The 21,599-nt window shown below is 41.7% G+C and overlaps 1 protein-coding gene across 1 annotated transcript; it reads left to right on the top strand.

Annotated features, from left to right (window-relative positions):
* Nucleotides 1–745: 745 nt before the first annotated feature.
* Nucleotides 746–21,559, top strand: pdzd7a (PDZ domain containing 7a). Its single transcript, XM_042224796.1, has 16 exons — nt 746–3,084; nt 3,458–3,703; nt 4,578–4,715; nt 4,847–5,021; nt 5,394–5,570; nt 5,878–6,025; nt 8,575–8,635; nt 9,262–9,789; nt 11,380–11,535; nt 12,787–12,947; nt 13,620–13,711; nt 13,791–13,882; nt 14,042–14,110; nt 14,784–15,452; nt 15,791–15,891; nt 19,315–21,559. The coding sequence occupies exons 2-16, from the start codon at nt 3,514–3,516 to the stop codon at nt 19,489–19,491; spliced, it is 2,934 nt and encodes a 977-aa protein (XP_042080730.1). The 5' UTR covers nt 746–3,084; nt 3,458–3,513; the 3' UTR covers nt 19,492–21,559.
* Nucleotides 21,560–21,599: the final 40 nt, after the last annotated feature.

The following is a 21,599-nucleotide window of genomic DNA, read 5'->3' on the forward strand; positions in this document are numbered from 1 at the left end:
TTTATTTTTGTTCTCCAGTTTTGTCTTCTCTTCCTCCAATTCTTTATTTTTGTTCTCCAGTTTTGTCTTCTCTTCCTCCATGTCTTTATTTTTGTCCTCCAAGAGTGCCTGCTTCTGTTCCAGGTCTTGACATTTCTCCTTCAATTTTTGGACTTCTGAATGTTTCTCCCTTAGAAATTGCTGGTACTCATTTTCTGCTTTAATTCTTGAGTACGTGTCTGACAGCTTTTCCTTCAAGTCATCCAAGTCTAGCTGCTTCCCTTCTAGTATTTTGTTTTCTTCTTCTAGCTTTTCATTTCTTTTCTCCAGTTGCTTGTATTTGGACTCCATTTCTTCTCTAAGAGCTACAAGCCCATCCTTATGACATAAATTGCTCCTCTCTACCAGGAGACCGTTTAGGCGACTTCGCAGTTGGTACTCGCTCTCTCGTAGACGAAGGTTTTCCCTCCTGCAGTTCTCAAAAGCTTTTCTGAGACCATTGTATTCACCGGGGGGACCGTACTGGCCACCGCAGCGAGGAGGAGGTCCTCTGAAACGCGGTTGATAGATGTTTTGAGACATTGCAAAACAAACCAACGCAAGTAGACTGATGTTCTTCTTGTTTTTTGAAGACGAGTGGAAAATCTTTGCAAAGACGAATTCAAAACTTGTTTAAATATGTTCAGAAATGTGGCGATGTCAACGTCTAACCGGCGAAAACACACTAAAGAAAAATACCGAACACTGGTTACTTGTTGCCCGTTACTGTGGTTACTTCACTGTAACAAACATTAACACGTTCTATAAGCAAATTACGCTGAGACATGGCGTTCGGCTAATGTCTATCACGTGACATCAAATAGGATTTTAAAGAAAACACGGGTGTATTTTGTCATTTTCAATAAAGTTTTAATTTCTTATTCTTCAACATATTTAGGATCCTTCTTACCGAGTGTTTATATCGCGGGTGTAAGTTAGAAGAGAACCCCGTATATAACAGGGAAAGTAGCAGGGCCTGATCACGGAAACAGAAGACATAATACCCAGTTAAAATAGTCAATAAAAATAAATGAACTTTATTTACAACACTAAAACGGCCCTGATCAGGGGAGAGAAAACCCCCCATAAACCTCGGCATACTAAAAATATGATGATGCTCAGTCCATGAGCTAAGTCCCCAAAGTTCCCGATCAGGCTACGCCACACTTCCTGGCTGTGAAGAATATGCTTATTCCACCAGTGGGAGCCAGGCCGACCGCGTCCTTCTTCTTGTGGCTGCGCCTGCCGCCACGCTACTCCATGGCTCTCCTGCTGCCACACACGTCTTTCTGACCTGCCAGAGCCTCTTATTGGCCGCTGCCAACATGGGAGGCCCGATTGATTTCTGTCCCCTGTGCCCTCCAGGTGTATCTAATTGGGGAAGCAAGGGGGGCGGAGTCTGTCGGGGAGAAGTCCCAATAAATGGAATAAAAGCATGCAACACTAAAATACACTCAACATTAAAACGCAAAGCATGCAACCACATAATAAAAATAATAAAATAATAAAATCCTTCTTCATAGGATGGCATTTACATAAGGTGTCCAAGGTCAATAGTTCAGAGAAAAACGTAAATTAATCTTTGTATTGGCAGTAATAGTGCAGCACCGAAAAATGGCCCCTTGTGTGTTTGTTTCTTCTTTTGTTGTGGCCAAAAGTGGCAGTACAGTGACAGTAAATATATCACATTAAATGCTGGCATTCAGTTAAAAACCAGACATGAATGAAAAAGATACACAAAGATTAAATGCAGAAATTAATATATTTATGATGAATATACAAAATAATAATTCTCCGAGAGCAGAAACAGGTTGCAGCTCTGATTTCAAAGTTTAAAAATGATTTTTACACATTTCAGTTTTTGAAGCAGAACATCATTTTGACATGAAACCTGGAAACATATTAAGCGTTACTAAGTCTTCTGTATCCGTTCTGGCATTTTTAATGAACCAAACTGTATCCAAATTGGTTCGAAAGTCAACGACTTATGATGATATTTAATTGAATTTAGGTATCTGCCTCCATATGGCGCCTCGCTGATGCGTTGTTACAGCGCACAGCAGCAACCAGTGGAGCATGCACGTGTTTATGTAGGCCTATCTGTGATGTGTAGATATAATAATGTCAGATTAATAATGACAATCCAGAAATAAAGATATTTATCTTTTGTAAAAGATAAATGACAACTTCTGTTTTCTGAAAGCCCTGTTAACCACACTTAAAACAGTCTCCTACAAAACTGCTTTTGAGCTGGAGACCCACATGGATGTGACTAAACTAGCCACCGGGTGGGGTTGTTTACCCATCTTAACGGCGTGGCAGGAGGATCAGCTGCTCTGTTTTCCCCCGCCTTCATCTCTCTCCGGCTCTACCCAAGTCCAGTAGCACATTAATAAGAAAGTTTACTCGAGGACACGCTGGAGAAGTCTTGAGTGAGTGTTACTTTACTGTTTGAGTAATCAGTGTACTTACTCATCTCCAGCCCCAGCGTTAGTGGCTGCACAGCTGCGGGTGGGGGCTTATGTAAAAGGATTACACCTCTTAAGACAATAATGGTCACCGGGAGAACAAATGAGGTGGCATTAACGCTCCGGAGGTGTCCCTTAACGCGTCAGTGAGGCGGACCAGCTCAGTGCGAGCGCAGCCAGCGCAACATGGACACGGCAGGTAATGCTAAAATTCTTTACTTTATTTTAGACTCAGCAAGTCGAAGATATGAACAGAATTAAAGTCCACCTATAATTATGCCTCCCTGCAAACTGTCGCTCATATAACTTACTGTCAAATTAGACCTGTTGGTTATATGCATGCTGACTGAGTTGCTGTCCATGGTGCTGATTAATAGACGGCCACGGGAGTTCAGTGAGTGTTTCTTATCCTCACAGGTCAATACTGTGTCAGAATTAAAGGATTTCATTGTCTATTCTTCAGCTCTGAGGCCACATTACTCATCACAACATATTCTTTTCACAACAGGCCGTTTAATTAAACATGACCAGAGGGGAATCACCCTGCACTGCTGACTTCTCTGCAGACAGCGGGCACCGGGTACCCTGGTTTCGGAAGGTACAGAGGACACTGTTGGATCACGCCAACATCTTTGACTTATAAGACCAGGATTATATCTGAGTGTGAGAAAATCCCTCTCTTCAGTCATGGAGCTTTTCTTTTAGCCAACTTTTGTGTTTTGTGACTTAGCTGTGTGGCTTCAGCTGAAGTCAGAGGGTTTTTTTCAACCTGGTTCCTATTTTTAAGCTTTATCTACTGAATGAAACTGATGTCACTTGAGATTAGAGATGCTACCAGCAGCTTTTTTACTTGCCTCCTCCAGTGGGGTTCAGTTTGGACAAGCAGGTGCTAAAGTGTCCATTTTACAAGTTATTTGTCCCTCACTGCCTTTCCCCAAACACTTGGCTCAATCTCTGCCATCCTGAACTAGGACTCCACATATCCTCCTGCCTGGATGACTGAGGGAAGAGTTTTTGGACACTTACCATGGCTGACTCCTTTCAAACTCCAGCCTGGAGGGAGATGACAAATGGAGGGGGGCACCCCCACTTTAAAAACGGAGGTCCGAATGGGGGTTCCCACAGCACCACACGCTACATGGTGAAGAAGCAGCGCCACAGACGCAGGTCCTCCTCACCCATGGGCAGGGTCATCCTCATCAATGCACCTGTTGATGGTGAGGTCTGGTCCCAGTAACAGTCTTCTGCTACCATGGCAACACAGCAACTGGCTGCAAAGGTGTATTCAGGACAATCAGTGACACAGATATTTGTCTAAAATTAATTCAGAGCAAGCTGATATACATATGTAAAATACTGTGGACAGAGTTAATCTTATGTGTTTTTAAGCTAAAAGGCAATGAGAACTGAGTTACTAAAAACTTTTTTAGTCAACCTCTTTTCTATTTTTAAGCAGAAATGCAAACAATTCAAGTATCTGAAATGTAAAATTTTGGTAGTCTTCTTCATTTTCAGTGATCAGAAACTGAATGTCCGCAGTAGGCTTTGCTCATTTAAGACGAGACAAAAAAGTTGTGTGAAGATATGAATTTTGGCTTTGGATATTTCTGACATTTGAAAGACTGATTGGCCAATATTTAATTGAAACAACATCAGAGTGATCAACACAAATGTTAATTAATGGTTAGTTGTATTCACAGTAGGCGCCACCCAAGTTGTGCAAAAATTCTGTCAGTTAAATAAAGTTGCTTTCAATGATGAGCCTATATAAATGCATTTCATTTGTCAGTTAACTTCATAGGAGTCTGTCGACCTGTGACCTGAAAAAGTTCATAAGGATGAAGTTTTTCATTTAAGGTTGATACATATGTTTTAGGTTTAACAGTCAACAGGTTTGTTATCAGTAACTTTTAAATGTTAGAATGTTTATTGTTTGTCATTTATTGTCTGTTCTTTGTAAATGAGTTTTTTCCCATCAGCTTTGAATTTTCAAATCATATTTTGTTGCAAGTGTCCCAATCCTGGGAATACTTGTGGGTCACACTGTGCATATTTATGGTGGACTCATGTTGGTGTTTTGTGTGTTTGCAGGAGGGGATGACAGTGAAGACATTCACACAGTGACAGTAGATAAGAGTCCAGATGGGCGTCTGGGTTTCAGTGTCCGCGGGGGCTCTGAACATGGACTCGGCATATTTGTCAGTAAGGTGCAGGACAACAGCCCTGCAGGTTAGGAAGAAATGTGTGTGTTCATCAGACTGTCTATGTAAATGGTCACTACAAGCTTTTTTTCCCAGTGTGCTTACACGTGGGAATGTTGTCTTCTGGTTTTTCATGCTGAATTCTGCCTGTGTCTGCAGCGGAGGCTGGGCTGACTGTGGGTGACAAGCTGGTGGAGGTGAACGGGGTCAGCCTGGAGAGCATCACCATGAGCAGTGCTGTGAAGGTCCTGACAGGAAACAACAGGCTGAGGATGGTGGTGAGACGGGTGGGCAAGATCCCCGGCATCCGCTACTCTAAGGAGAAGACCACATGGTGAGGCCAGTCCACTCAGCAGGGCTGGAAACTACCAAGATATCAAACATTTACTGATGAAATACTTATTGCTGAATATGTAAGAGACTACAGCTTTGGAACTACTATCACTGACCTTTGTGTGGCTCTTGTTTTGTGAAGTCTTGTCACTTGACTGTAGCTCACACTGGTTATCTTTCTTTTGGGATATACAGTATCTTGGTTTCATGTGGCATCAGTGGATTGATTACTGCTGTGACCTTTATGGCTACTTGATTATCTGATACTGACACACCTGAATTCAGTGGACAGAGAGAAAGCAGTTTATATGAGTGTTTTCATGTGTGCATATACAATGTCTCCTTTTGTGTGTGTTTATGTGTGTGCGTGCAGGGTGGATCTGATTCACCGGCGGATGGTAGTGGAGGAGAGCGGTCGTACCCCTTCAGAGGCCAGTTCGGACAGCGCTCTTCGCAGGATCGTACATCTCTTCACCACGTCAGATGATTATTGCTTGGGCTTCAACATCAGAGGAGGAAGAGAGTTTGGATTGGGAATTTATGTGTCTAAGTATGAATACAAACACTGTTTGTTTGTTTTTTCTGCATGAGATAAAAAAAAAATTAATTAGTCCCTGTTGTAAAATCATTTGGGCCTCAGGATGGTTACATTGGTGCACTTGGTGGAATCCAGGTTTACCCCACCTGGCTGCAAATAATAAAATTAACCCCAATAATTAAAGATGATATCATAATCTCATTTGCAAAGTTTATCTGAGTCTTTGTGGTAGATCAAAGCAATGAAGCTCACATTTAAATTCAATTAGTAGTTACATTTCTTTTTTTCATGTCTGAATTTTTTTCATACTGCTCATCAGGTTGGACCCAGGTGGACTTGCAGAGCAGCATGGCATCAAAATGGGGGATCAGATCCTTGCAGCTAATGGGGTGAGCTTTGATGACATCACTCACAGCAATGCGGTGGAGGTCCTGAAGAGCCACACCCACGTCATGTTGACCATCAGGGTGAGCGAAAGTAAAAAAAGAAAAGAAAGAAAAATATGTTTAAAGCTGAGCTAATCAGTTTCAGGTTGTTGGGTTGTTGTTGTTTTTTTTACATTTTTATAATTAACAGGGTATGAGAGGACTGTCACAGCACGAGGATGCATTTTTGTTCTTCCTTTTACAACCTGTGACTTAAATGTTTTGGCTCAGTTTCAGACAGCACACACAGAGCAAGTGACGAGAGTAGAGGATTTAACAGCCAAAAAGCTAAATATATTCCAAGGAGTGAGAGGAACACAAGACAAAGAGCTAACATGAGAGTATATATTGGGCTTATTTTCCTCTTTTGGACATAAACATACCTCCAGTTGAATGCTGAGGTGTACATGAGCAACATTTTGTCAAACCACCAAACTAAAAGAAAAACTCAGTGCTGTCTGAAATGAGACTGAAGTTTGATTTCAGGAAGTTCTCTAATTGCAGTGGAGTGTTAATAATTTGCTTCAGTTTAAACTTAACAGCTGATTGGAGCCTTGAGTGCTGACACAATAATAAATGCTAGCGTGTAAACAACACCGGCTCTTCTCAATGAGCCTGCACTGCTGAGCAGACAGTTGGCTTACAGCCCTCAAATTTCTTATGTGTGCCTGAGTATGTGTGCTAGGCCGCAGCACTTAACCTGTGTCATTTCTGGATAAAGGCACCGCGTGTAGGTGCGTATGAATCGGTGTATGTGTGATGTGCGGCGTGCTCTCAGCTCGCTAGCATTGCTGCATGCTCATTTTACCCCCCTGATCTCAGGTTCCACGTGTGAAAAACAGCCAGGCACGACGTTCATTATTCAAAGGCAGGCGAGGATCAGGTTATAATCAACCGAAAGCCTTAATTTATGCCTTCCTCCTGTCCTGTCCTGTATGGATGGATCACACACATAGTAAAGCAAGGTTTTATTATTTAAGACCCTCACACCTGTGCTCTTAAAGGAAAAAATGAGTGCTGATGAGACAGTTCCTTAAAAAAAAGTTAAGAAGGCATTATACAGTATTATGTGTTTACGAGAGCCACGTGTTTTGTAATTCTGTGAACCACATAATATTTACCCTAACCTATACAGTAAATACAAGCACCTTAATATCCTTACAGCTTTACATTTGAAGTAAGGATTCATTTGAACTGGATATTAAAGCAATTACTAACAATTACTAGAGCAAATATAACATAACTAAACTAACATTAAGTACAATAAGATGCTGCACAGAGGTCAAAAGGTGGAAATTAAACTGAAAATATCAAAGGCAGAACAACCTGTAAGTCCAGTGCTCGCTTTAATGTGTGGACAGCTTATTGATTGGTCCAAATATTCCAGTGATTCCACGGATTGTCATTGCAAATGGTGCTCAAAGGATAAAGACTTTCCTTTTGCCCTCTTCACCAAGTTCACATTTTGGTTTTGAGCGTCATGTCCTAAAGATTAGTGTATGGACTAGCTTGAAATTGAATTCAGGACTCATGTCAAATGATAATACTTCGGTTAGCCATTGTTTTATATCTGTGGTCGTAATCTTGTCAAATTAATCTGCAGAACTAAAATGATACCTTCTCATCACTCTCAGCTGTATGTGACATGCTAATGAGCACACAGTAACGTGTTTGTTGTGGTCCCAGCAGTTTTTTTCTACCTCTAAGTTTTGAATTGTTAGTTATCTGCTTGAGTTTGAAGTTTTGGTTCTTATATTTGGCAGGCTGATTTTTGCACTCCTGTTTTAATTTCCTCATTACTCTCTAGTGAGTTTGATGCTTTATAATATTAATAAATCTCTGAGTTCTGTGTTTACTTTATTCCTCCTCTAGTGAAGAGTTTTAGTTTTTTCCCATGCTTCTTATTCTAACTTTAGATCATCTTTTAGTGCAAGTTTTTGCATCTCTGTGTTTAGTTAAAAAAAAAATCCAATTTTACTCATTTTGTTGCCGCTTATGTTTTGCTTTGAATTTTGCTCCTTTCTTTGCGATTTTCTGATGACTTTCACCCATGTTTTACTTCCCCCCTTTTCCTAATTCCCATCTCGCCCTAAGTGTATGGATACAGTAGATAGCCCCATCCTTCCCTTAAAGGCCGCGTCTCCACATCTGTACACCTTACATTCATGTGCTGACTGTTTTCCCTCTCTGAAGATTTTTTTTTGGAGGATTCAGGTCCTTTAATTGGATTCAGAAGACACTATTCCTTCTTTTAAGATCAAATTCAGATTCAGATCCATATTCACCCCATTGCCAGTTCTTTGTGTATTTTATTCTAAATAAAACTGAATCGAACTGAACTTGCTGACGATCCTCATGTAAACACTGCTATTATCAACATGTTGCTGTAAACTCTTTTTTGCAGAGTGTGAATGTGGCTCACAAGTAACAAAAAACTACAGGAAAAAATCCAAATGAACAAATGCTGGCTCATTTTTAAATGTTGAAAAACCTCACTAACAGTCAATAAAGTCTAGAGAGTCTACTTCATAGTAATCATGCTGACTGTTTGCTGTTCTCGATGAACATTTTGTTTTTTTGATCTTCAACAGGAAGCTGGCAGATACCCCGCATACAAGGAGATGGTGGCAGAATACGGCTGGCTGGAAAAGTGTATGTTGACTGTTTTTACAGTCCCTGGACAATGTTTAACACAAGTTTTACAAGAGATAATGAACGGTGGCGTGAGAAGTACTGCCTTGACTAAACAAAATCAATGAAGATTTTATCTGGTTTTCAAAGCTACATGGTGGAGTCTCCTTGGAAACATTTAAAAATAAGCGGGATAGTGGCCTTGTGTAGCCTTCTTGAACAAGAAAGCTGTCATTCAGTTTCTTAATAGCACTCCAGTTCCTTGTTTTTTGCTTTGATACGAGCCCATCTCAACACAGCTAGGGATTAATTCAGTGTACTCAAAGGCAGCTCAGTCATCTGGAATGGAGCATGACTTGACATCTGTCGAGATGCCAAGATGCAGAGTCACTTTGGAGTTTCATTAGGAAAAAAGAAAAAAAGAAGTCCTGCTTTTTTTTCTGTCTATCAAAAGCTCACAGGATTATGGGGATATGAGAACAGACAGGTTTTCATTCAAAGAAAGCAGAAATAAGAAGGAAACAAATTAAGCTCTTATGGGAAAACTTTATCCACAGTACAGTCTAGCATGTATATTTATGTTGCTGTAACATATAGCAGCTGTTACACACACTAATCCCTTATATTCTTTGGATTGTGTTCTATAGTAGCCAATGGAGGCCCTCCACCATCATCACAGGGTTCAGACTCCAACTCTTCTGCCTCGTCATTGTCCTCCACCACCCCTCTCAGTTCCCTCAGTGGTCTCTCCCAGGTCCTCTTCCCTCCTGTCTTTGGCTCAGAGATGGTAGACATTGGCATCTGCACTGAGGACCACTCCCGACGTCCGAGCAGTACTGATCGAACTGCTGACTCCGCCATACAGACTGAACCCCAACCTCCAAACTACCAGGACCACCTGTTACCTAACGGGTCACACCCCGAAAGGCTATCCACGACAGAAACAAGCCGGACTGTTGGTGCCACATTAGTGTTGAAGGACACGGTCATACGTGGGAAAGGAGAAGGGCCAAGGGAGATGGGAGGAGCTGGAGAAGGTGGACAGGGACGGGTGAAAACGCTGTCATCAGGGAAGCAGGAAGTTGAGAAACACTCACCAAAGACAGCAGCTCTGATGGCCCTGAGCAGACCGCGGAAGCCAATCAGTCGTTCCCAGAGTCACATCACAGAGTCAGGTGAGGTCTGCAGGCTCTTTGGGGTTGTTAAATGTGGGGAACTATGGATGCAAGGTAGTTCTCTATGTACATTAATAATAGCTGACAAGTTTTTTCCAGCCTATTTAGGACATATTTTAGTCACAGTCTAGGTGTTTACAATTAAGGCAGTGCTTTCTGAGAAAACAAAACAAACACAATACTTTTTAATTTATTAACTTTAGCAGCAGTGGTTAAACCGAGATGGTGGCATAAAAAATAAAGCTCTCAGTATTTTGGTAGTGAGCATACAACATGCACAGTTTATTCATGTGACGAAAATTTAAGCAGACAAGTGATGTTTTACGTCACTGGTTTTAATTATGGACTGTATTAGGTACATCTTGCTAGTATCGGGTTGATCAGTAACAATACTCGGGTAAGTTGTGGCATTTAAACGATGCCCAGTCGATACTAATGCATGCAAAGAGTGCCAAGAAAATATCTCCCTTATAGCACTACAGCTCCACCAGCCTGACCATTGATACAAGGCAGATGAGGACCCAAACGCAAAAAACACAGAGACAAAAGCTGAACTCAAAACCTCTGCTTTATTGCAGGCTTCACAAAGAAACAGAACTAAACTGGGAAAACTAAACTGAGCACAGAGGGAACACAGAGAAAGGCACACAAGTTCAGGGAAGAGACATTGACAATGTGACACTGAACTGAGGGAGACGTGGACATAAATACACAGAGGGTTAACGAGGGTTAACCCCAGCTAAGAAATCAGTCCTTCCAGAATTGCGGCACTGTTATCAGATATTGAGCTGATGTTTGTGACAGTTCACTGCTTCTGGGCTCTTCCTATAGGACACGCATCAGTTAGACAACGCCTTAACCCCCCATCACTCCAGAAAGTAAACAAGAACATTCAGACTCTCCACGGCTGATTTAAGCTCCATACAGAATTTGTCTATGAGCACAAGGTTGCCACAGACTCATGATTAATCACTGCCCTTTACTCTCACTTGTTGTACCTCTGTGAGAAATGAATAAGAGCAAGCATATGGAGAAATATCTATCCAAGCCTTGGTGGGGCTGTTGAGTTATTAGCCTTTCCTTTTCAATTTCTCCAGCTCACTCGTAGCTTCAGAACCTGGTGGGGGCTCGGGCAAAGCTTAGGTCTGATTGGACATTTGTTATTGTAAGTGGGAGCACTTCTCTGTAGTGCTTCTAATAGATGGGGGTGTGTTCAGGTTGGTGAGGCTGCAATTCATCAGTGATACACTGTTGCTTTCCACAGTGTCAGATTTACTGCAGTGAAAAGAGAAGCTGACTGGAAGAGAAATGAAAAGTCTGTGCTTATAAAGGAGAGTGCGTGTCAGCCACTGTTACCAGCTTACAGTTAAGCATTGAGCACAACAAGGCCTAATGAATTATGTTTTCAGCACCCAACACAGATATGCAGAATGTCCTACTCCTGCTGTGGCTCAGTCAATTTTCCTGTGTACAAGACATAACTGCAAAAAAGATGACATGTAGTCTATAGTTTGTTTAGTGCACAAAGTACAGTATGTGTGTTAATTTAAAAAGAGATATTTGTCTGTTCCCCCCCCCCCCCACCTTTAGAGGAGAGACAGAAGAAGAAAAGGCAACACAGGGAGAAAAGCTCAGAAGAGGGTAAAACTAGTCTGAAACGCTCCAAAACCTTTGTCAACCTCTTATTTAAGAAAGACCGCAAAGAGAGGAGTCGCTCCAAGTCGCCGTCTCGCCGTGCAAACAAAGGTGAGAGAGCGGTCACGGGGTGTGGGTTTTTCTTTCACATAGTGCAGCCTGCAAAGTGAAATGTTGCTTCAGGTTTTGAACAAATTGTGGAACATGACTCAGAGGTCGTTAAATTGACTAATTATAATACACAGTGTCTCATTTTAAGGCCACACTTTTAATTATAATCAGGGCATAGCGTTCTCTGAAGGAGATAAGTGAGGACATTATATCCAGCAGAATGTGAGGGGAGGTTTCCCAACAGTCCAGTTGTAGATAAAGTCTTTAGGAGTGTGTGAGTTTCTTACTTGAAGCTAAGACTAGTGAGCTTGGATAGAGGGGCACTGGGTTGTTCTCAGGGTCGAAGGAGGTTGAGAACGCAAGTGAGGTGAGATGGAAAGCCTCTTTAAAAGAAGTCATTGTGGGTAGCGCTGGTTTAAAGGTGGCAGGTGAGAAAGCTCGGGTGGGTCTTTTCTTCAGCAGGGCAGCAAAATCATGAAGACATAGAGGAGAGAACAAGAATAGCTGGAGTAACCAAGAATGAGGTCTGTTTACCAATCTGAGATGGCACACAGTGGTGTGGTGTGCTGTGATAGAGACTCAGTATGGAGCTTCCCTTTTAATACCAGCTCCTGATAAGGTCAGTGAACTACAAGTGTGTTTCCTGAACAGCAGGAACCCACCCTCCGACCTGCCCAACCAATCCTACAACAAAGAGAGAGAGAGAAAATGACCCGAAGACAAAAACCCAGTGCTCTACCATGACAGAGCTATAATACAGAATTCAAATGTTAAAACAGCCTCGTGAGATGACAAGTTTTGCAGTAATAAGTAAGATTTTGTAAATTTGCATTGCTTTCCCTGATTTATAGAGGTGTTCCATTATGTTTAGGGTTTTATTCATCTCTAATGTTGTAAAGTCCTGTAAGAGTGTAACATTCATGATGACAATATCCAGTTAATTGCATAAAAATAGGGTCTCGGCTGATGTGTTGTAGAAAACTTAGTTACAAACAGAAATACTATTCAGATGTGTTAGAAGCAAAAATGTAATGGTGAAGAGCATAAGTTAAGATGCCTTGATAAGCTTGATTTCTTAATTTAATATCTTAATTTAAAGTTAGTGTAAGTTCTCCTGATGGTAAAAAAAAAAACCCTGCACAATTTATTTATAGATGTTGAGAAGTCAAATATCTAACTGGAAGAGTTTTAAATGCCATCAGGACAGTTTCTTCTTTGCACATCATTTCTTTTATCTACATTATTCTTTAGATAAGGAACGGGGGCGCCCATTCCACCTCTTGACCTCCCCGAGGGAATCCCGAGCTGGCAGCCCACTGCCCCGACTCGAGGTCCTGCAGCACGTGGAGGACATGGCAAAGAAACTGCTCAGTCAGGATGAGGTGGCTGCTGTGATGAGACACTGTCGGCGAGTGAGTTTCTAAACTGAAATTACCATCTCGAGAAGAAAGTTAGGACTTGCTGCAGGGGTATAAACTTGTGCTCAGTTCATCACGTAAAGTTTTTCTGCACGCTGAGCTTTTAGTCACAGCAAGTGCAGAGCTCTAAAAACTATACTTCCCATTACCTCTAATCTATAATATGTTTTATCACAAATTTGTCTCGTGCTGTAAATGTGTATCTTGAGATACTCGGTGTGTGTGAAGCAAACTTTTCTTGGACAAGCTGAGATGTATCCAGAGGTGTAAAAACTTCTCGCAGAGATGACATTATAAAACTAATTTTATAATCACACACTCAAAAAATGATTCTTCGCTCTCATAAAGATGAAGCAATAATTTTGAGCAAAATCATACTGAAATATTTAAAATCAAATGTTTATTGATTCAAATAATTGTCGATTAAGCAAAATATGCTTTATGTAAACTGAATGTACACTAATCAAGTACATTTCTGCTCTTCAATTTCCATTAAATTAATGTTTTTTTTAGTGCACTTATGTAACAAAATTACAAGCATGTTTTCTGTCAGCATTCTAGGTATAAATATTTTTTTGAGCTCAGTCAGATCCTCAGTGTACATGTCCAGCTGGTTCTTTTTGTTTGCCTACTTTAATTTGTGCACCAATCAAATCCTTCCTACAGTTTCTGTCCGACTCTGTAATCGAGGACTTGGTGCGTCCTCTTCTGGCAATCTTGGACAGGCCAGAGAAACTGCTGCTTCTCAGGGAAATAAGGTGAGATACGCAAGGCATAATACTGCTTTATGTGTTTACATGCTGTATGAACTACACGTCCGCTTTATATCCACTGCAGAATGCTGATACCAATGACTGAGTTGGGTCGCTTTGACAGCATGGTCATGCCTTTTGAGCTGGAAGCGTACGATATTCTCAAGAGTCGCTCATGTAAGCATAGGATGCACCTGACATCACTGCCCTGATATTTTGTTGTTGTTGTTGTTTATTTATCCAGTTTTACAAGATTAAATTCTAAGCTGTGACAGAATAAAAAACAGGAAAGAATTTTTCAAGTGAGATTAAAAAAAATGAAATCTTTCTTTTTAGCGCGTTCCCCAGCTCTGCGTTCTCCTCGTAGTGGAACTCCTCGTCGTCACCTCATCACCCCAATCCCAGGTACATGGGCTGTATCTCTTGCTCTCGCACTCTCCTTATCTAGGCCTCGGTCCTTTCTTCAACCTTTCTCTCTATCTGCTTGATGGCTCCTGTAGGAATATAACTTATACAGAGGCTCAAACCTCTCTCTGTCTGTCTCTAGTTTTCTGCCACTTTATTCCTGACTCATCTTATATTCATAGTCAAAGCCAAACACCTTCACACGCAGACCATATCCTGTCCCTGGCACACATTCCCCACCCTCATATAAAAAGGACACACACACACACACCCCGAACAGATCAGGTTTCCCGTGCTCGTGCTGAAGAGGGTTGTTTTACATCTCGGTGGCATACAGAAAAGACAGAGACGTGCTGTGTGACACTTCAACAATGCAAAGATGCTTTGAGCATTTACTTCATTTAAAAGCAAGCGAGACACAATCAGTCCCATCTTCAGACTGATTGCAGCCGCCTCTGAGGTCATAGGGCCGGGTCAAAGGGTCAGTATTATGAAAACAGCAGATATCTGTCAAAACGTCTCTGAGCTGTCGTTGTTCTGTCTTCTGCCAGCATAGCTAAGTTTTAACATGGAAGTAGAAAGCACGGATGAAACTCACAGCACTGATTCTGCTCCATCATAAGCTTTATAATATGCACTGACTCAGTCACTCACTGTTTATATGTTTGTACAGACTACAAGGGTGGATTTTATCTGCAGCCGGTCCACGACAGACTGCATGAGCGCCGGTTGATCGAGGAGTTGGAGAGACTGCGTGTGACAGGTCAACGGTCTGGCCATCTCTCGCCATCCCGTGCCTTCACCCCTCTGCTGGATGTACCTGTGGACAACTATGTATCCTCTGTGCACTCCCGTTCCCCAAGCCCCTTGCCCACTCACAGCTTCCTCCTCAAAGAATCCCCACACAGCACTAAACGTGGCCACCAACCCCATCGATCCCCAATCAGAAGAGAGAATGGGGCGTCGTGGTACGATGAGGTCTCCTTGTTGTCCGTGTCTGACCGAGGGGACGGGGCTTATGAACGAGGGCGGTCACCTGTGAGGAATGGCCATGGGAGAGTGAGGAGAGAGGGCAGTCCTGACAGTATATATGGCAGACAGAGCAGGCAAGAGGGCTACACGGAGGTCAGCGTACACGTTCCCTCACAGCGGAGAGGCAGAACCCCTCTGGCTGAGGTATTTGATCCCCAGAGGGAGAAGAGCCCGTCCAAGGCCAGTGGGAGTACTCAGCAAGTGAATGGACACTCACAAAATGGTCAAAAAGTGAAAGGAAGACAAACTCTACCACCCAAGGAGTGTGAAATCGCCACTTTGACCATTTCCAAGGCCAAGCACTCACTGGGTAAATAAAAAACAGCACTTGTTGTGACTTTCATTTAACTTTAAACTGAAATTTCAGGGTTTGCTTTAATGCCAGCTTCTAAAATAGTTTTTAATCTGTGACCGTATATGCGCTTGTAAGCACAATACAAACTGCTTAGTGACTCATCCTAAGCTGTCTCTTACATGACCAGTAGAGGTCAGGGCATCACTAACTGCTAAACTAAAATGCATTCATAAGAGTTCACACAAAAAAAAGACCAAACGACCAATCGATACAGTGTAAGACTAGTTACAAAACATGTGGTACTGCCAAACATGCCCTCAGTTTATTATTGTTCTTTTTCTGTGTGTTTACAGGTATTAGTATCTCTGGAGGTGTAGAGTCTAGAATCCAGCCCATGATAAAGGTTGAGAAAATCTTTCCAGGTGGAGCTGCATCTGCAAATCAGGCTTTGAAGGTCAGCGTCTAGCATGAACACATATAATAATAATAATAATAATAATAATAATAATAATAATAATAATAATAATAATAATAATGGATTGGATTTATATAGCGCTTGTCTGTAGCAGATTGTGAGAGAGATGTGCCAGCCCTCAGTCCTGAGGTTATGAGTAGTTGCTATGAAGTAATTGTGTCTATGACAGAGACGTGTGCAATGAGGAGTGGAGAGTAGATGAGAGCCATCTCAAGTGGCCCATCACTTTCATTATGAATGAGGTACATGGATGCTGGTCTGCTAATGTATTGGTAATATATTGCCTGTAAAGTAACTTAACAGTCTTCTTGGCCTGGTCCACTGAAACACATATGCTACACATGCGCTCATTCACTAAAGTTAATCACAGACTTATTGTTAAAGCTCAGTGGAATTAGAGATGCTTGGGAAGAAATGTTTGTGTGCAAAGTTGAAACATACTTATTCCAGCAGTAGGAGGCTGACATTATGTACTCGTGTTTGCTGACAAATTCGTATGTTTCCTAGCTGCAAGTTATCAGTTGAAAACTGCTATCTGAGTGTTATTCCTGATCAGTGTCAAACATGTGGGCAATCCCATATCTAACTAACTTTCCCTGGCCCTCTGTGTACAGATACCTACATTCACATTCATACAAACTCCACATCTCTGTAGGTGCATCTCAAGACATTTGAATATTGTGGAAAAAATTCAATATTTTCCATCAGTTTAATAAAAATGAACATTTACTGGACTTACTGTGCAATTAAACTCCGTTTTACTTTTGACAGTTATGGCTTACAGAAAAAAATAATAGAAAAAATATCTCAAAATAATACAAATGTTGATTTTTTTGAATTTCAAAGAGTATAAATACTGTGTATCTCTCAGGCTAGTTTAGTACATTGTGTCCACATGAAACTCATGGACAGCCTCCACAAAGAGGGTAAGCCACAGGTCATTGCTGAAAAGGCTGGTGGTTCACAGACAGCTGTATCAAAGCATATTGATGGAAAGTTGATTGGTAGATAAAGGAGCACAAGCGACAGGGGTGACTGCAGCCTTGAGAGGATTGTCAAGAAAAGTTGTTTCAAGAACTTTGGAGAGCTTCACAAGGCGTTGACTGAGGCTGTTTCCATCTTTCACTACGTCCAGAGCTGTAGTAGTCCTAATATCAAACCACTTCTGAACCACAGACAAGAGAAGTGCCTAAGTAGGAAAGAACTGGACTGTTGCTCAGTGGTCCAAAGTCCTCTTTCAAGTCTGGAGGAAGAGTGGAGGGATACAGAATCCAAGTCCAGTGTAAAGTTTCTGCAGGTTGTGATGATCTGAGGTGCCACCAGTTGTCATCTGCTGATGTTGGCAGTGGTTGGTCCCCTGTGTTTTAATCAAAGTCCAAAGTCAACACCGCCATCTACCAAAACATTTTAGAGCTCTTCACGGTTCCACCAGCTGAAAAACTTTATGCAGACTTCCTTTTCCAGCAGGACATAGCATCTAGCCACAGGGTTACACGTTACACAATAGTTTTGATTTTAGTACTCAAGTAAGGTTTTCGACACATTACAGATGACTGAGGTGGTAAATGTTTGAGGATCACCAGTTATCCTAATGAGGAACATAATGCTCTGCATAAAATTTACTCAAAACCAAGCGTTGATAGAAAAACAAACAAACAAGGAATCATTAAAGGTTTTCGCTCTAGGACTCAACAAAAGAATATACCAAATGTAATTCATCAAATATTTAAAGCGACGTTTCAGTCTGGGCAAAAGTAAGGGATTTAAGCAACATTGCATCCTAATGACACTATGATCTTTTCTTAGCCATCTCACCAGCATGACTAAAAACAGACAGGTTGTTGGCTATGAGGCTTAGACACAGATATATGGCTACTCCCTAGCACTCCTGTGCTATCTGTGGTCTCCTCCTCACACCTAACAACCAGGCATGTCAGCTGGCTCATATCAGCTCCACGGCTCAGTGTTATCTCCCGGTATTCTGCAGAGGGAAGTGAGATCAGGCGGGCTCAGTGTTAACACGCATCCTGTTTCCTTAGACCCACATGATAATCACACCAGTGAAGAATATTGTATTGTGTGTGTGTGTAGTAGTCATGAGACACGTGCTGTCCTGTTCATTAGACGCTGCCATCTGCCTTCACCGGCAGGAACGTGGACGTAAGCGAGTCACGTCAGCGTGACAGCTGAGTTAATACCTGCAAAATGACATTCCCAACAGCTGGACCTGCTGATTAGTGCTGCTTAGCAGAAACAGGCGTGTTTACATGCAATCCTAATGCAGTGATTCTCTAAACACAAGGCAAAAAGAAAATGTTTTTTTTAGTATTTTAGAGAAAGTTATCTCAAAATTTGAGCAGCCACTAACCACTGTCCCGAACTACAATTAGAGCATGAGTGGTGTTACATTTATGATAACCAACACTCTGAGCTATGCTTCTCTCAGCCCAGTACATGAGCTATTTGGCCTCAGATCCTCCCATGCAAGCTGTAGTTATTATTACATGCCATGTTATTTGTTGGCTGGAAAATAGAGAACCTCGTAAATGCTCAGTATAAATGGCTGTAAAGAGGATGGGGCAGATTAGGTTGTGATCTATTTAATTCAGATAAATTACTTTTCAAAAATGAAAAAGCACTTTTTAATCTCCTCTTTGGTTAAATGGAGCTAAATCTTTTGATACTGTTTGCACGAAGGGCTATAGGGTTGTTGGTGAACACCGGACTCTCTGGAGAAAAGAATAAAAATCAGCAGCCCGGATCTAACCTCATCCATACAGGCCAAATAGGTTAGAGCTGTAACAGATGGAACAGGGTGGTAGAGAATGAAGGGAAAATAATCTATTTGTGTCTAATGACTCGAAAGGAAAAGGGAAAGGAAAAAAAAAAGAAGGTACAACAATGGCCGTCGGCCTTGTGTGCTTCTGTGTTTCTAACCTTCGCTGAGATTGAGCACATTAGGCAGGTGCATCCTTGGCAAACGCTGATGACATCAGAGGAAGTTCCTCTCCTCGAGGCTGCAAAGATTTGCTACTCTCTGCTCGCATCCTGCAGGAAACAGCAAGCATAGTCCTAACTGTGCGGCTGTCTCAGTGTATATTCTTTTTCCAAAGACCTTGTGCTGAAGGGGAAACTTTATACGTGCACTAGTGACAGCTTTCAGTGTCAATGCATTAAAGAAGTGGGAGAGCTCCAACTCTCTTTGGCATAAATTACATTTCTTCACAGAGGGGCACAATCTCTGCAGTGTTATGGAAACTGTCTTTAATGTTGCTCTGAAAAAAAAATAGACAGAAAAAAGAGATACACAAATGGAGGAAAACATGCTTACAAAGGATACTCAATCTTTTTCTGTGGCTTTTCAATGTTCTTTTACCCTTTTGCATGTGTTTGAATCTGCAGGCAGGGTATGAGCTGTTGTCCGTAGATGGAGAGAGTCTGGAGGGAGTGACGCATCAGCACGCCGTGGATGTAATTCGGCGTGCATTCAGCAACAAGGCCAAAGAGCCGATGGTTTTTGTGGTCAAGGTCCCTAAGGTCTCTACCGACCCCAGCAGCCCCAACAGACTTGCTGACTAAACTCTGTGTGCCTCACAGCCAGGTTGCTGCTCGGGCATGAAGGACAACAAAACCTGCTGCTCCTCTGGGACTTAATAAATACAGGATTCACCCCAGAAGAAGAAATATGAGATAGGTAGCGCTCCGGTCACAGCGGAGACAATCAAAGGCAAAGTTATGACAAAATATACCATAAAGTATGTCTTGCGTAAAGGTTGCAGCTGGTTTTGAAGACTAATACAGCTGCATATTTGTCAAGATAAAGGTCACTTTTGCTATAATGTAATGCGAGATGAAAACCAAATGTTGCAATTGTATGAATTTTATATGATTCTTAGTTTTTAGAAAAACTTTTACTAAATGCATATGTTGCACGTTTTCTAAAAGACGCTTTTGTGATAGGATCGTGTAATTCATGATCTTTGGTTAGAATAGTGCCACTATTCAACACGTGGCAACTTTGCCGTGACCTCTGAGCACTGTCTGATAGTGGAGCCAGTGGTCTGCACTTTTTACTTGAAGCATCTCAGCCCAGCAGCCCTGCAGGCATGCCAGAGGGAGATTACCTCAGCCAGCATTATGAGATTTATAGATTTATACTCAGATTAAATCCCTGTATTATGTCAAAACTGATAGTTTGGGTTTAGAGGATGTCTGGGGAGATTATTGCAAATTGCTGCTCAGTATTTTTTTTGTGTTGTATTTCTCTGGCAGAGGTGCCTGTATTCTGGAGCCATCCGCCACTTTAGAGGCTTAATTACACCATGCTGTGGATGGAGCTTATGGAGACATGTGGAAGAGTTGGAAAAACATGTCAATGAGAAATGCAGGTCCAGTGGCACAAATAAAAGTCGGGTTAAAGAAATATGGATGGGAGAAAGCAGTGTGCTTAGTGCCTTAATTCTATAGATGGGCAGTCAGAAAAACGCTGAGAAAATGTTACTCAAGCTTGATTTTAATAAGTGATAGAAACGCTGAATTGTTTATATGCCTGCATGGAATTAAATTCTTAAGATGAAAGTGAGCATGTCTGTGCCTTTGAGTTACTCACTGGCTACTTTGTTAGATGAACTTGTTCACCTGCTCTTTAACGGACCTATCTAATCATCCAATCAGATGCCGGTGCATCCGTGTGTTTAAGCACATAAACGTGGTCAAGACGAACTGCTGAAGTTCAAACTGAGTGCGGCATGCCTGGTGGAGTATTTCAGAAACTGCTGATATATTCGAATTTTCTCGAGGAACTATCTCTAGGGCCTGACAAAGAGAAAACATACAGTGATCTGCAGTTTTCTGAGATGAAATTCTGAAAATGCCTTGTTCACGTCAAAGGTCAGAGGAGAAGGGCCAGCCTGCTTTGAGCTGATAGGAAGGCAACAGTAACTCATATAAAAAGCATTCAAAGATTGGAAAAACATTTCCTGAGTTGATGAATCTTTATTTGTGCTGTGACATTCGGGTGGTAGGGTCAGAATCAGGTGGATACAACATGACAGGACCCAACCTGTCTGGCATCAAGGACTCATGCTGGGGTGGTGTAATGGTGTGAGGATATTTTCTTGGCACACCTTGTCCTTGCTCTCGTCCTATAGTAGCTGGGATGGGCTCCAGCCCCCCTGCGATCCTGATAAGGATAAGCAGAAGAGAATGAATGGATAAATGGACTTTGGGCCACTTGCTGCTTTTTGATGTCACAAAGTTCCAATAATCTCAAACAGGTTTCTTGTAGGTGAGTTCAACGTACTCAAATGGGCTCCACAGTCATCAAATCTCAATCCAGCTGACCACTTTGGGATGTGGTGCAATGGGAGATTTGTTTTATGAATGTGCAGCCGACAAATCTACAGCAGCCTTGTGATGCATCATGCCAGTATTGAGGATTTTCTCTAGCACCACGAAGAATTAATACCGCTCTTAAGGCCAAAGGAGGTCCAGCCCAGTGCCTGCAAGTGTACCTAATAAAGTGTCAGATGAGTGTATTTTACACTGTAATGCAAAGTTGGTTCATTCAACCTAAAAATAAGCAAAAAAGTTTCAGAAGCAATTAAATCTGCAATCACTTCAAGATGTGACAACTTGTTCTTTAATTAAAAACAGTCATTTGTACAAGAAATGTACACATAAAAATA

Source organism: Haplochromis burtoni, unplaced genomic scaffold (assembly GCF_018398535.1).
Source record: "Haplochromis burtoni strain Fernald_Lab_line unplaced genomic scaffold, NCSU_Asbu1 Contig_7, whole genome shotgun sequence".
Classification (NCBI taxonomy): Eukaryota; Metazoa; Chordata; class Actinopteri; order Cichliformes; family Cichlidae; genus Haplochromis; species Haplochromis burtoni.

Excerpts from the sequence above, each read along its gene's own strand:
- pdzd7a (XM_042224796.1), top strand. The coding sequence starts at position 3,514 with ATGGCTGACTCCTTTCAAACTCCAGCCTGGAGGGAGATGACAAATGGA. Across the intron at positions 6,026-8,574 it reads ACGTCATGTTGACCATCAGG|GAAGCTGGCAGATACCCCGC; the intron begins GTGAGCGAAAGT and ends GATCTTCAACAG. Across the intron at positions 13,883-14,041 it reads TATTCTCAAGAGTCGCTCAT|CGCGTTCCCCAGCTCTGCGT; the intron begins GTAAGCATAGGA and ends CTTTCTTTTTAG.